A 15,636-nucleotide genomic window follows, 5' to 3' on the forward strand; every position below is an offset into this window, starting at 1 on the left:
ATTTTTTAAAAAAAAAAAATAAAAATCATCGTAATTAAAAAAAATTAAAAAAAAATAAAAAAATACCCAAAAGCGGAGAAACCAGGACCGCCGCTAGGGCAAGCTCGCCCTCCCTCCCCTCGTTAAAAGGTTACGGAAGAAATGGGTACAAAGGACGCTTTTTTTTTGATATTTCCCGTATAAAACAAAGTAAAAATACAAGAATCTGGAAATTGCCTCGAGGGCGGAGCGAGACGCGGAGAACTTTGTGAACGGCCACTTGAAAAATCGTCATAATAATAAAAACGAAACAAAACCCCAAAAAATTAAATACCATGCACGACTGCACGCGCCGCGGGGATGGAGGAGGAGATGGGGGGGGCTCGGTTGGAAAGGTTTGGCCCGCTGGGATGGCCCCAAATTGGGGGATCTGTCCCCAAAAAGGCCCCCGCGCCCCCTTCCCTCCTTTGGAGGGTTTTGGGTGGCGGAGATGTGCCGGGGAGGGGGGGGCATGGAGCAGGACTGGGTGCACGGCTCCCAGGGGATGATTTGGGGGTCCCGGGGGTCCCGGGGGGGGGCAGCGGGGTTGGGTGGAGCCCCCCCCGTGGCTCTTTGGCAAGGGAAATTTGGGGAGGGGTTGGGGGGGGGCTGAGCGCTGGTCCCGGGGGGGTCCCCGCATCCGTCCCGGCGCAGCCCGAGCTCCTTTCGGGGCGGTTCCCCTCGGTTCCCAAGCCCCGCAGGAGGAAATAATAATAACAATAATTATTATTATAATAACAAAAAAGGAAAAAACAACCAAAAAAAAGATCTAAACCGGCAGGTACGTTTTCCAGAGCAGAGGAATTAAGAGCGGGTCTCCAGTGTGCACCAAAAAAGGGAGCGGGGGGCTGGCGGCGGCGGTGGTCCCGCGGCAGAGCTGTCCCCTGGGGGGGGGGAGCTGCCACCCCCCCCCCCCGCAGTCCCACAAGGCGTTTTCCCCAGAAGAGGCTTTTCCAAATTGATGGTTTTGTTGTTCTTATTGTCCTTTTTTTTGTTTTTTTTTTTAAATATAAAAGTCCACGTTAAAAGCTTTCCATCCCAATTCACCAAGCGCGGAGGGCGGTGGCGCAGCCGGAGGGCGTCCGTGTGTGCCCCCCCCAAAATCCCCCCCCCCCCTCGGCCTCACCCTGCTCCGTTCCACTTTGGGGGAAAAGGGGGCGAAGGGGGGGCTGCTTTTCTTTTTTTTGTTTCTTTTGAACGAAAGTCCCGTCAGAACGTGGCTGCTCGCTCCTACGAGCTCAGCGGCGCTATAAAAATGCACTTGACACACACACACCCTCTGCTATTTCATTTTTTTTTTTTTTCCTTTAAAAAAAAGAAAAATAATAATAATAATAATAAGGTTAACAAAAACCCCTTCGCATCCAAAGCTGGGAGACTCCTCGATGACGCCACCTGATTTCATCTCTGGAGAGGCGCACGGGGTTTTTTGGTTTTTTTTTTTTGTGTGTGTTTTTTTTCTTAAAAAAAAAAAAAAAAAATGGAAATTTCATTCGCGTTTTTTTTTTAAAGAGACGAGGAGAGAAAAAAAAAAATGAAAAATCACCGCCACGCTCCCGGCACCGCGGGGCACCCGTCACTGTTCCAAGGTCACCACTTCCACCGCCTGCCCGTCCACGGTGACGGCACTGTCCGCTATCCGCGTGGTCACCGGGGCCATCGCGACCTGCACGGGGCCGTTCCCCTGGGCCAGGCTGGTCACCACGGTCTGGTACATGCTGACGGGGATCTGGACGAGGCCTGCGGAGAGAAAAAAAAAGGAAAAAAAAGGGAAAAAAAGGGAAAAAAAGGAAAAAAAAGGAAAAAAAAGGAAAAAAAAGGAAAAAAAAGGAAAAAAAAGGAAAAAAAAAGGAAAAAAAGGGAAAAAAAAGGAAAAAAAGAGAAGAAATGGGGTGGTGAGGTGCGGTAGCGTCGGATCCCTGAGTGTGGTTTCCCTCCCTCCCAGCCCAAAAGGTGAGGGTGGTGAGGCTGCCTGGCTCGGTGCGGGTGCCAAAATGGTTTTTTTTGGGGGCACCGAGGGTTTTTTTGTGGGGTTTTGGTTCTTGGGGGCAGCCGGCGGGTGGGTAAAGTCGAGGCTCCCACCCCGACAGCACAGGGCACCCGTGGGGTCACGGTGTGGGGTGCTGGAGCTCAGCCCTGACCACAAAACCAGAGAAACCCCCAGTGCGACCCCGGTGCTGGGAAAGGGGGATCCGGCACATGTGGGGTGAGCTGGATGGGGTTTTGGGGCAGCAGCCCAAAACAGTGGGGCTGTCCGGGCAGGAGGAGGTGGCACAGAGCAGCAGGGAGCCCCGAAAAGATTCAAGAGGAAAGAAAGAAGAAATGCGCCAAGGGGGGAGCTCTTCCATCTCCTGTAATGCCATATAGCACCCCAAATCCTTCCCCGCACGAGAAAACGACCCCAACAGCAGCACCCGGTGCCCAGGCAGGGCTCCCAACCTCTCCAAACCTCTCCAAAACCTCTCCAAACCTCTCCAAAACCTCTCCAAAACCTCTCCAAAACCTCTCCAAAACGGCCTCTCCAAAACATCTCAGCCTCTCCAAACCAATCCAACCTCTCCAAACCAACTCAGCCCCTCCAAACCAAGTCAGGTTCCAGCTCGCCCCCCCAAAAAACTTTGTGATGGGAATGATTAAAAGGGGGAGAAAACACCCGCAGGTGGCACCGTGGGAGGCGCCCGGATGGCAGGCAGGGGAAGGGATCTCGCAGCATTTTGGGGTAACAAACCCTAAAGGCCGGCAAGAGGATAGCGGGGTGGCAGCAGGCTTCATCTGCCCCTGTCCCCTGCTGTCCCTGGATGGGTAGGGGGCTTCTCAAATCATGATTTAGGGCACACGAGTAGGATATTTTTGAAACTTTCTACATTTGTTGGGACAAAAAGGCTTTAGGGGTGCCCAAATCCGTCCCCTGGAACCGCACCTCCCTGCCCATGCAGGGGGTAAACAAAACCCTAAATAAAATCCTAAATAAAACCCTAAACGAAACCCTAAATAAAACCCTAAACAAAACCCAAGGGGATGATCGGGGCAGCAGGCTTTCCCGAAATGGCAGCAGGATTTTTTCTGCTTGGGGTTTTTCTGCGGCAGGGCCCCATGTCCTGCCCAAGGACAGGGGTTTTAATGCCGCGATTTGGCGGCGCGGTGTCCTCGGATAACTCGCCCTGCAGACAGGAAAGCTTATAGGGTCTGATCGTGCTGCCCGGGTGGGTGACCCCGGTGGAGTTTTGCAGCTCTCAGGATCCCCGAGGGATCTGCAAATGGGAAAGTTTTGCAGCCCCCCCCTATCAAAAGGGGTTGTTCCCGTTCCAAAATGGGGCCACCTACGGGTTCGTGCAGCTCAGCCCCACTGCGGGGTGACCCTATTGGGGTGACGGCCCGATGCCGACACCTACAGATGTCACGGAGGCAGAAACATGAAAATTTTTGGGGTGTTTTCTAAGTTTTAGGTTATGAGGAACGGAGATGAGAGCTCACTCGGCCCCGTTGAAGCAAATCTCCAGTAGGATCGCCGATTCCCGCGGCGCAGCCCGATTTAAGCGGGTTTTTGGCACGGAGCAGGGGCCATGGCCTGGGATGCACCCGAAATCCCCGCTGCAGACCAAGCTTTAAGCCTTTAGGGTGAGTAGGGCTGCTAACCCCAAGGAATCTGCCGCAGCTCCCCGAGGTGAGGCTGTCCCCGCGGCCACCCCAAAGACGAGGGGTCACCGGTCAGGGTGGGAGCCTCCCGATCCCTCTGCACGGCTCGAAGATGCCGGCCTCGAATTTGGGGCTGCCAAAAACGGGCTCTACCAAAAGATGACGAGATGGAAAAAGCGAACGGGGTTTTTTTTGGGGGGGAAGGATGAGCTTGGGCAGAGTAAGGATGGCTCCGCGAGAGCCGGCGCCGCGCAGATCCCCCCCCCTTTTTATTTTATTTTTTTTTTTCCGTGGGATTAAAGCAAATCTCCTCAGCATCTGACGTAGCAGCCAGCCCGGCAGGAGCGGTAACAAACCAAAAGGAGGAAGAGAGGGCGAGGGCTGGAAAGGCTGCCGTGCATTAGAGCAGAGATGATCGCCCTTGGGGGGGGGGGAGAGACGATTAAAACTCCTGTAATCGGGTCCGGGATTGGCCCCGCGCTGCATCTGCTCGGCCCCGCGCCCTGATTAGCCCTAATCTAAGCGGCATATGGTAATCCAAAGCGTGGATTTCAGCCCCTTTTCAATTGTCTTAAAAATAGGAAATCCATTCGACGGAAAAACCAACTCGGAGACCCTGAAAAAAAAAACACCGAGGAAGCCAAGTTGGGTTGGGTGCAGGCGGGGAAAAGCCCCGGGGAGGGATGGAGGAGGGCTCGCACCGGCCCCGAGCTGCTCCTACCTGGGGAGAGGTGCTGAATAATGCACGGAGAGGGCACAAAACCCCAAAACTGGCTCCCAGCACGCAGGGGATGGTGTGGCTGGGCTCCTGCCTCCCCTTTCTGCAGGGATTTCTTGCTGGCTGCTGGAAAAGCTCCCCGGGATTTGAGCTGGGGAGGGGGCTGCAAGGAGCAATAAGGAGAAAACCTCCTCCAGCAGGGGTTGCAGCTCACGGGAGGAGGGTGAGGAGCAGGATCCACCTCTGTCTGGGAAAACTTCAGGATTCAGAGGGCAAAAATCAGGCAATGACCAGTGGACACCTTACCTGGCGGGGAGCAGCAGCAAGGGCAGCCGCCTCGATGCCAAATTTTAGGTTTTACGGCTGCGTTAAAGCACGGGGAAGGGGGTGGGGGAGAGAAAGGGGCAGCTGGGCTGAGTCAGGGCTCTGGGAAGTGGCCTCGAGGTTCAGCAGCCCCCAGATATCCAGGATAATCGATGCTCAGGGGTTTGGGGTCAGAGGCATGAAATACCCAAACTTTAGGGAAGGAAGCGGTCTCCTCCTCTTTCACCAGCAGCAAAATCCTCTTCCTTTGGAGCATCAGCTTCAGCGCAGACCCAGCCTGATGGCAGCACGGTGGGCAAGGGAAAACGGTGAGATTTTTTGTCGATTCACCCTCAGGGAGGGCAGAGAAGGAAGACTGAGAGAGGGATGCCATGAACAGAGGCGAGTTTGCTGTTCTGAGAGCCACCACGGAGCACAGAATAATTGCTCTTGGGATTTCTCTGATGGGGCAGAACAGATAATGCACAGCGACCCCAAAAATCACCTTGGAGAGCCCCAGCAGAGCACAGTACGTGTGTTTTTTTTTAATTCAAGGTGACACAACCTAGCAATCAAACGCCCAGACCTCAACGGAGGGACGTGGTCTTCTTCCAAACGGAGCCCAGAGCCCACGTGGGATGAGGAGAAGCCAAAAATCAGACGCAGCTCTGCTCCTGGAGATCTGGCACCGAGCAGAGGAAGCAGATCCAAAGCAGCGAACGCAGAAGTCGGTGGCTCTTGCTCTGCCCTCTTGGACTCCAAGGGGTGGAAGTGCTGGAGGTCGCCTTTGAAGCCACGATGGCAAAATTCTTGTAGATGAGTCAAATTAAGCAGTGTGAGGGCGTTAATGGACAAAGAAGAGGATCGGGGAGATCTCCAAGCAAGGAAACATTCATTTTATGTGGGCAGCAGAGAGAAATTGAAACAGCACTGGGTCTGTACACGCAGTACGATCCACAAATCCATCAGAAGTGATGCAAAGAGGAGACTAACCCCATCACTTTTGCCACAGGAGGGAAAAATAAGAGAGTTTTTAAAATAAGAGAGTTTTTAAGCGCAGCATGAGAGCTGCAGGAGGTATTGGGGGTAGGGAGGAAGCCAACCATTAACCAGAAGTTTGGGAAGCTCCGGATCGACCTGCGTGGGGAAACACCACTTTTAGAGCCAGCAACCACTTGAATTCCCTTCCAGCCTGTTAAAGGAAGATTTTGGAGGCTCCACTCGGTGTAAAGAAGCGATGGTTCACAGCTGGGAGTCACCAGCCAAGCAAATTTAAGACCGGGCTAGGACACGCTGGCCAAATCAGTTGGCACTAGAGGGATTTCTTGATGAAATCCCTGACTATGGAGGAAAAACGTTTGCAAAATACGTGTTCCTCAAGATAAGGTGTTGACGTGATGCCATGGATGGGGTTTCACCCAAAACCAAGCATTTAAGAGGGTCCGACAGTGGTGATGAAGGAAGACATCTCATTAAAGCACCTACTTTAAGATGAGCTGTCCTCTGAAAGCGTGCCTCTCTCTCCTAATAATTGCTGGAGGATCAATCTCTACCTCAAATTCGATCTCTTCCAACAAGACGATGGTTGGAAGGGCTTCCACGATGAGAAACGTCTTACTGACAAGTCACAAGAAGTCCAGGCAGGGATTTTTAAGCTTGGAGAACCTTCCAGGCACACAACAGCCACAGCTTGAACAAAAAAAACGTTCCATCAAACGATAACTTGAGAGAAGCCCGTCCTTATTCTGCTTCCCAACCTCAAGCACGGCCCGAGGTCAGCCATCACCTGTCTTTTCAATCCCTTTCGGGTCAAAACCACAACAAGGGACCTGAATTTTGGTAGCAGAGAAGAGGCACGGCCACCTCGACTCTTCCTGAGCACAGCAGATAAGCACAGGAGACAACACCAACGTCTTGTACACGCCTCTATTTTCGTCCTCTCTACGTGGAGGGAAGGGTCCCAGCTCAGCCAAGACCTCAAATGGGGCTGGTTCGTGGGTGCCTCCCAAATTGTTCCAGGCACAGGCCAAGAGAACACCTGAGCCCGGTCCTCATCCCGAAATTAGGATCTAGAGGACACTGCTCCCACTTGGCAAGAGCCCTGAAGTGGATTAGGATGCTTTTGGGGGTTTTGCTTTGTGTTGTTGTTCGCTCTGTGGGTTTTTTTTTTTTTTTGTGCTTTTTCTTTTTTTTTTTTCAAGTTTTTGTTTGCTCGTTTTCTGCAATTACGAAACTTTGCCAAAAATAAACAGTGGGGCTGGATCCCGATTGACAAAAAGCTCAGTCCCCAAGCTACTACATGACATACAGACAGGGACTGAGCTGTGTCCACGCAATTATCTCCTCTGACACCCAGGCTCGCCCCCCTGGCCCAGCCACGACCCCCCAGTCTTCGAGCAGTGGGGACAAAACCTCCTCCTCCACTTCACCAGCACCACGCATCTCTGTCCTTGCAGCCCTTTAAGTCCTCCACCTGCAATCATCTAGGGCCAGGAGAGCAGCACAAGGAAAAATCCACAATTATTTTTAACATTGGAAGGGATCAATGGGAAACTCTGGGCCTTCCGCTCCATCTGGGTTTCAGCGGAGCTGAAAATCCCCAGTTTTGGTCCATTTTTGCTTCCCCCCCTCCTCCTTTTTTTTTTTTTAATATTAAAAGGAGGGTGGAGGTGTGAAGGGGAAAGGAGCACCAGCCTGGTATCCTGATGGATTAATTTGGTGCTTTTGGCTCTTGTGCCCTACGGAAGGCAAGCTGCCTCTCCCTCTCCTCACCGAGGGTGATTTTAGAGCTGGAGAGCAGGACCTGGGCAGAATAAAGCTGGATTTGGTCAAGCCTGCTTCTCACACAGGCTTCAAACCCCAGCAGCGGGTCCCCAGGGCAAGGCACCCTAAAAACCCGAGCCAATCTGGTGGGGAGGAAAGGTGACAAACACGCGAAGAGGAGTCTAAACATGCATGCGTCTACCTGTATAATGAAAGCTTTTTTTACCGTGCTCCACAGACGAAAGCTTAACGAATAACCCTTCTAAGCTTCCTTGATCGGCTGGCTTTGCTGTGGAGTGAAGGGCACACCTGATAAGATTAGCAGTCTATCACGGTCAGTCAATGTAGAGAGGAAACACAGGTAAAAAATAGAGAAAAGGACAGCAGCCCCTAACGTCTGCTCCCCGCGGGGTCTGCCCCTCTCGCAGCCTGCTTGCTGGGAGCTTTTCCAGAGAAAAAAGAAGAAACTGGAGGCAGGAAACCCCTCAGAAGGGATTCGGAGTCTGTTCCTCTGAGGATACGTCAGGTATTAACCTGGTGGTTGCACGGGAGGCAGTGCAGCACCTTAATGTTTCTGGGCCATCACCTAATGGGGATTCCCTCTTCTATTTTGCCATAAATTCTTCACTGAGGTGCCTGCTGTGTTGCTAACATCCACGCAGTCTCTTCCAGAGGAAGAATTGTGCGTCGAGAGTGATTCTTGTCCTTAAATCCTTCAGGATTCTGTATTTTCTGCGTGGTTTTATTAAAGACTACTGTGAGAACGAAGGCAGAGAACCATCTGAAGGGATAAAACGTTGTTATTACTTGAGCTTGACCGACTAAAACTCATTTTAGAAGTGATCTGAATTGAAAGTGGTACTAAAATATCACCTATGCTAATGAAACATCATTATTTGGCAGAGTTTCTGCAGAAATAACACCCTGGGCATCCTTGGAAATCAAATACAGTGCAAGGATGTGCACGGCCAGGGATGCGCACACACGAGCTCTCGTGTCCACCTCCCTCTGCTGTGGGAGACAACCTACGACTTTATTCGGGTTTCTGCTACCTTGAGCCCATCATTTCTTAAAACCGACGGGCGTTGAAGGTGTAGCTTTGGGGTTTTCTTCACTTTCTGCTGTTGCTTTACGCCTGCGTTGGGTTCGTGACCTTGAAAAAGATGAATTTAACAAATCCAAAGATGACAACACCTCGCAGCCCCAGCCGTCACCCTGGTGTTTGGGGGTTATTAAGCTGCACGCTGAGCCCAGCTCCAGCCTCCTCACTAATTCTTTACTTAAATAACACTTAGAAGAGAGCTCGGCTTGCGTGGGGCTAACGGGATCGGGCTGCGAGACATTAACCCCGCAGGCGTGCACGTCTGTACCCCGCAGCCAGGCCAGGGTCCAGCAGGGGAGACGGCCACCACGAGATGCTCCGATATAAAACCATGTCTCCAAATATAAAAATCCTTATCTCCAAATATAAATCCGTATCTCCAACGTTTGGTATCTGCCCCTTAGAAGCGTGAAAGGAAGGGGGGAAAGACAGAAAAGAGAGACAGAGAGATAGACACAGCCCTTTCACCCCCGAGAAACACCACAGTGTCAGGAACCTCAAGGAATAAGTTTGGCAGTGCCAACGACAGCTAAATCCCGTTAATTCCAAAACTACCACCACAAAAAGCCACTCACCTGAAAAACTCTCTGCTAGGCTCCACTTGCAACCTGAACAGTCTGCTGCTAGGATGCCTGACAATAAAATGCAAGTGTAAAAGGCTGAACACAGGCCAAAGGCTAAAGTCACGGGGGGAAGGGGGGCATTAGGTGGGGTAATTCGGGTATGGACGGGAATTACAACCTGTTGCTTAACGGGTGGGCTGGAAGAGAAAACACTCGTGACCCTCATTTCGTTCGGTGGCCACCGTAGGAGCAACACCCCAAGGTTAGGCACGGTAAATTTAATATTGAGCGGGGCAGAGAGGAGTAAAATCCATCTCGGAGAAGCGAGGGCCACCTCCGAGCCCGCTCCCCGCGGAACAAGGGAGGGGGAATGAATGAGAAGCAGGAGTGGCTGCCAAAGTGGCGTTTCTCTGCATCCCCAGAGCACGAGGCTAGGAAGTTGATGAAGCCCAGGCGCCCGCCCGGCCTCCTTGGAAGAGCTCGATGTATTTTTAAGGCTACCTGAGCCCCGGGATCTAAATGAGTTTCACAAGCTGGTGGGGCTGCACGATAGATCACACGTGAACACGGGCATTAGCATACACTACAGAGCGTTTAGCACACGGGGATATAAAGCTGCTATTGTTCTGGCCGTAAGGTAATCCGTAACCAGATAGGCCCTGGCTTCATCTAAAAAACATTTTCCCAGCATTTCGCTGCCTGCTTCAGCGGGAGCCTTGCCGCGACAACAGAGCGCGCATTCATGGCCGAGGAGAGGGCCCGAAATGATGGGCGCTCTCCTCGGTCACCTCCCTCCGTGCTGGGGGAGATCGTGCCCGTAGCCCCAAAGTTGTCATGAACACACGGTCAGGGGAGGTGTGCAGCTTTTGGAGGGTGCCAACACCTCGGGGAGGCTTTCAGAGCTTCGCCTTGCAAATAGGAAAGCGCAAATCTTGCATCTCCGCCGGCGCCTTGGCTAGCCGCAAGGAGGTAAGCACAATTCTTTTTTCCTTGGGAAAAAAGGCTGGACACAGAGCTTAAACACCCTTTTTACCCTTTTTTCTCCTCTTCAAAGCATCCCCTTCACATCCAGCTACAGCAGCAGCCCTGCTACAACCCAGCACACCCCTGGGTGCAGCGGCGCCCTGCTCCTTTATAGGACAGGGGCACCCGTCTGGCACCACGGGGTCCCCTCCCTCTGTGCGCTGCCCGGCCCATCCTCGGCAAGGTGAGCAATAAATCACGGCCAAGAAACCACTCCCGACGTGGAACAGTGTGCAAGGAGCAAGTTTTTACAGTGCACATTCCTCCTTTTTACGCCGCTGTCTCGCGACAGGTGGGATGGGTTCCTACCTCTCCCCGCCGAGAGCGTTTATTCTTGGTATGCTACCGCCTCTGGCAGATTCCTCGCTTGGAAAGCTCTGCACATCTGCTGATTTCAAAATAAAAACAAGCTCGGGCTCCGGCCTGGTGGCTGAAGGCACATTCGTGCAGGCGGGCAGGTCGAAAAGCTCCACGAGAGCAGAGAGAGGTGGCCGGAGAGTAATTTCTGCTTTGCATGTGCTGGGGGTGATTCAGAGCAGCGTGGGGCAAAGAGAAAGCCTAAAACACGGCCAAGCCCCAAAACCTGGCCGAGTCCAAAAATGTGACCAAGCCCTAAAAGCTGGCTGAGTCTGAATCCCGTTGATTTGCAGCGGGACTCCAAACCTCTGAGCACTCAGCTCCTGTTTGGAAGCGCGACTGGGGCTGCCCCCAGTAAAACCAGAGCTGGGACCTCCACGACTGGGCTGGGGACACCACGAGGTAGCTGTGGGTGCGAGCCACGGAGGCTGTCAAACTGCAAACGCCGCTGGCTGCTGCTCCCTGAGACTTCAAAGGGGTCGAAGGCGCTCTATTTATGCCAGCAATAAAATCTCTGCTTCCATTAGCTATACATCCTCCTCCTAAACGCAGCGCGCACACCAATTAGAGTCCCTTAATGCTTGGGAGTACAAAGCTTGGGTTTTTTTTTCCTCTTTTTTTTTTTTTTTTTGAAGGGAAGGGTGGAAGGGAAGAGATCAGGCGGCTCGGGGGAATAGCAGAGAGCCTTTCACTGCTCGGGCTCTCGTCGAAATCTGTCAGAGGGCAGCGGGAACAGATGGCCCTTTCCGAAGGCTGCTCCTGGAGCTTACACGAGACGAGGGATTGTCTCGGGCCACGTCCTGGTGGACAACTTATTGATGCCACGGCCAGGCTCTGAGTGCTTTCTGGCAGAGCTGGTGGAGAAACCGAGGGATTACACGGGGACGAAGCAAAATGCTCCCTACCTGATCAAAGGCACCTCCTTCCTGGGGGGAATCGAGGCAAATTGAGGATCTGGGGCAATCAGGAGGCAAATTTGTATGGGGTGAAAGCTTGCTACGATCTGCGAGCAGCAGCAAATAAAGCCATGATCGATTTTTTAAGCCAGTTCTAAGCTCGTGCTCTCCTCAGTCTCTTAATTTTTAGAGCCTGCATCTTCTCCAGGGCACGCTTTGCACTTTCTGAGGGCAGGTGGCAAGAAGCCCACCAGCACCCGGGCGGGCCACCAGAGAGGGGCTCCGGTGAAAGCAGCACAGAGGGAAGGTTGGATGCTTTTGGGAACAGATTAAGGACACGGGGTGGGACTGGGAGGAACAAGGCAAATCCTGACTTTGAAACACCACCTCTGTTTTTTGGAAAGGTTCAGAGGAAGCACGTGGGCACTCCTGACCTGGAAACTGTGCTTTGCAGCGTGACCCCGACTGTACCAACCTGCCGAGGGACTCGAGGATGATGAAGGAAGGGCAGCCTCCCCCCGGGAAGCCAGCGAGCAGAAGCCACCACCCCGGCCGGCAGGAAAATAGGGCGATTCCCCCCTGCAATCTTCCCCGCACAGCTGGTTCCTGGCTGCGGATTACGGCTGTCACATGAGCTGCTTTACAGCAAAGCCAAGCTGTCTTGGTGAGCTGAGAAGGTCACTGGGAGACAGGGGCCTCCGGGGACAGACACGCCGCCCTCTGCTGCGGCGGGGATTTACTGCCCGGCGGGGAGAAAGGCGATCCCTCCTGGTCGGAGGGCAGAGAGAAATGGGTTTTACCTCCCAGTTCTCTGCACGGAGATCGTTAGGGCTCACCCTGGGGAAGGGGAGAGTGGGATGTCCCCGGATCTGGGTTTTGTGTTGCTTGCCAGGCTGTAATTGAGGTGTTGGAGGGCTGTGCAGTGATGGCTTTACCTTCCCTTCCTCGTGCACCACCAACCTTTTGGACACGGCCACCTGAATGTCACCAGTAAAGGGATGCCAAGGTGGAGGTGCATCTCCCCCAGCACTCCTGCACAAGCTCAGAGCCTCAGAGAATGAATGAGCCAATCCTTCCTCAAAGGCAGCAGCAAGAAACGTCCTCTCCAAACCTAAAACTTTAAAAGAAGCAGCAAGAAACGTCCTCTTCAAACCCAAAACCCTAAAGGAAGTGGCAAAAAATGTTCTCAAACCTAAAACTTTAAAGGAAGCAAGAAATGCCCTCAAACCTACAGCTCTAAAGGAGGCAGCAAGAAATGTCCTCTTCAAATCTTAAAAACTTGAACTGCTGAACACGGGGCCAGCGAAGAGGAACGGGTTTCGGTTGGAAAAACAGAAGTGTGCGGGTCCGTTTCAGCCTCCTGGGAGGATGAATTAAAGCCTGCCATCTCCATCATCCTGCCACAGGCAGGGCTGGTGGGCAAGGAAAACATTTCTGCGAGCGAGACCGCCTCACGTGCTTCGTGCTCGCAGGACGGGGCTCTTTACTATGCCCCAGAGGCACGAGACAGATGGGGTTGTGCTTTTAGGCTCGAAAATCAGCCCCTGTTACAGAGATCCAACGGAGAGGAGACGTCCAGCCACAGGCTGAGCAGCTCTGCAGGGAAGGAATTTGGTCTTATACACAAGATTATTAGCTTGATAAACACCCAGACCGTGCCCCGGAGCACTCGGGAGCTGTGCCTGGGGAAGCCCCAGCTCGCAGGGTACCTCTCCTTCCAGTGGGGTGCCCGGCAGGCAGGGGGGAGGTTCACAAACCCCTTTTTTTGTTTCATCAGATGCTTTACGCGGCTCCAGCAGCTCGCTGGGATTTCAGCCAGCTTCCCATTTGGCTCAGGTTGCACCCTGCGCCCACGGCTGGCCATTAAGAGCCGGGAGCTGATGATTGCCCCGGGGTCAGAGGAGCCTCCACCCCGTTGTTCTGCCCTCGTTTTCCAAAGCAGGAGAGGGTTCCTCGAGCCAGCCCAGCTCGTGGCCACGAGGGTACCTGCTAGGAAGGCAAGGATTGCGCCCTGCTGCCATGAAACAGCAGATTGCAGCCCGATTCTGTGCCGTGAGGGGATTAGAAACCCCCCTCCATCTGCCCTGCTGCGCTGTAATCACAATTCCCCAAGCCCTTGGATGGTGCGAGGGGTAAGGGAGGGATGGCACGGGGAGAAAAATGGCAATGGGACTGCAGTGCTTGGTCATCTCCTCCCCAGGGGAGATGGAAAACCTTCCGGGGATGTGCTACGACCCCCAGCGTCTCACAGGACCCCAAAATCTGGGGTGGGGGGGCTGCCACACAGCATATATTTAAATAAATTGATATTTATTCAAATAATATTGTAATTACGTTAACAAATGGTATTATTTTTATTCCACGTGTGCCTCAGCATGGAATAAGGAGCAGCAAGCACGGGCTGGTTTTGGTCTCAGCTTAGTTTCCCACTCACCTCATCTAATTTTTGCAGGTCCTGCTGTGCCAACCAAGCCTCTGCTTGGGGTTAGGGTTGGGCACGAGGAGGAGGACGCCTGGAAAAACGCTCACAGACACCACACAAACACCTCTGTCCCTTCGCATCCCAAGTTTTGCACTGGCAACAGTGGCGAGCAAGGAAATATTTATCTATCCAGCTCCTTGCCCCCAAACATACTCAGAGAAACCCACAAACAACCTCACCTCTTTTAGATAAAAGCTTAGATAAAAGGGTTAGGATCTCCAGCTCTTGCAGGTACCCCACACAGGCAAGGGGAAGGCACCTTCCCTGTGAGCAAAGGTGATCACAAAACGCCCCCAGATGTCCAAAAACACCCCCAGATGTCCAAAAAACACCCCCAGATGTCCAAAAAACACCCCCAGATGTCCCGAGTCAACATCACCATCAGCTGAAACAACTGGCTGTGAGCACTGGCACTGCTAAAGTCGAGCAAAAAGCCTCGCTAAGAAACCGAAGAATCCCAGAATCAGAGAATATCCCGGGCTGGAAGGGACCCACAAGGATTATCGAGTCCCGCTCCTGTTTCCACACAGCTCTACCCCAAAATTCAGCCACGAGAATTGTCGAGGGGCTGTGAGACGAAGGCACAGAGGCTGGATAAATATCCTACAAACACCCCAAATGAAGAGGCTTCTAATTCAGCCTGAATTTCAATCCGACTGCATTTCCAGACAAGCTGCACGTTCATTCAGAGCGTTCCCAGCCTCGTTGCTCTCCGTGATGGAGGGCGAACAAGCGAGGGGAGCTCAGCTGTGGGAAATGGGGAAGGCAAAAACCCTACAGGAGGAAAAAAAAAGGGCCACTGCTGTAGGAGAGCTGCGCCCCTTTGAGACAAACCTCCAGGAGCAACCACGTCCCTCTGCCCTGAAGATCTCAGGCCAAGCAGTCCTCAAAAGCCACCTGCTTTAGCAGAGCTGAGCCTTTATGAAGGGGAAAAAGAGGGGAAAAGAAAAAGTTTTCTTCCCAACTTGCTGCCTTCTGACCCAGGATTTCTGTGGTTTGGTCCTAAAGTGCTTGGGGTCCCCCCAAATTAAAGCGTTTGGGGTCCCCGCGAATTAAAGTGCTTGGGGGTTCCCCAGAAATGAGCCTCTCAAATGCATCAATTCAGGGGACAGATCAAGGAGCAGCGTCACCAGATCTGAATTTTCCGAGGGAAATTCAAGATCCTGAAGCTCTCTGCTACGTGCACGAGGTAGCAGAGCTGCTGTGAGAGTTACAGCAGGCATCAAACAGCTCCGCTTTGCAAATTCACAGCAAAATTAAAACCCCCCTGCTCAGCCCGGCGTCGATACCAGCCCCGTTTCCTCTCCCAGCCCAGAACAAAAGGGAACATATTGCAACTGTGCTGAGAGAGGAGGGCTGCTGCCTATTTCTTTAAACGTAATGTTAATGCCTGGTAATCAGCTTTAATTTTTAAACAGGCCCAGCCCCTCCCTGTCCATTTCTCCTAATTCAGGACACGTGGAAGGTAAATGGCCTGTGCTTAAACCAGGCCAGCAGGGGCTGTGACAGCTGGGGAGCCTGTAAGGCTCAACAGCCTGCTAAGAGGAATGGATGTCAGAGCTCACCAGGGGAGGGAAACTGGGAGGTGCTGGAGATGCTGGAAGGTCACCGAGATGAGGTCAGGAGGAGCACGGCTCACCGACTGCACGGAAACTCGACCAAACCGTCAGGACGCCAAGAAATGCTGGAAGTGATCAAGCAGCAGAGGACTTAGCGGCGAGTCCCTGCCCCTGATGAAGGTGGTTTCCCCTTCTGGATCACAAAAAGGCTGAGGA

General features: G+C 52.9%; 1 protein-coding gene across 10 annotated transcripts in view; it reads right to left on the reverse strand.

Moving 5' to 3' along the window:
* Positions 1-997: 997 nt before the first annotated feature.
* Positions 998-15,636, reverse strand: part of NRF1 (nuclear respiratory factor 1) — a 50,844-nt gene continuing 36,205 nt past the window's right edge. For 4 of the 10 annotated variants that reach the window (XM_068670191.1, XM_068670182.1, XM_068670181.1 and 1 more), the window contains 3 exons: positions 9,116-9,172; positions 7,641-7,727; positions 998-1,758 (listed from right to left, as the gene is read on the reverse strand). In XM_068670191.1, the coding sequence (XP_068526292.1) occupies positions 1,595-1,758; positions 7,641-7,727; positions 9,116-9,172 (308 nt within the window). In that variant the 3' untranslated portion in view covers positions 998-1,594. Of the gene's footprint in view, positions 1,759-7,120; positions 7,159-7,640; positions 7,728-9,115; positions 9,173-15,636 lie in introns of those variants that run through there. The other 6 variants (XM_068670183.1, XM_068670188.1, XM_068670185.1 and 3 more) reach the window with 6 other exon arrangements.

The sequence above is a fragment of the Anas acuta genome, chromosome 1 (genome assembly GCF_963932015.1).
Source record: "Anas acuta chromosome 1, bAnaAcu1.1, whole genome shotgun sequence".
Lineage (NCBI taxonomy): Eukaryota > Metazoa > Chordata > Aves > Anseriformes > Anatidae > Anas > Anas acuta.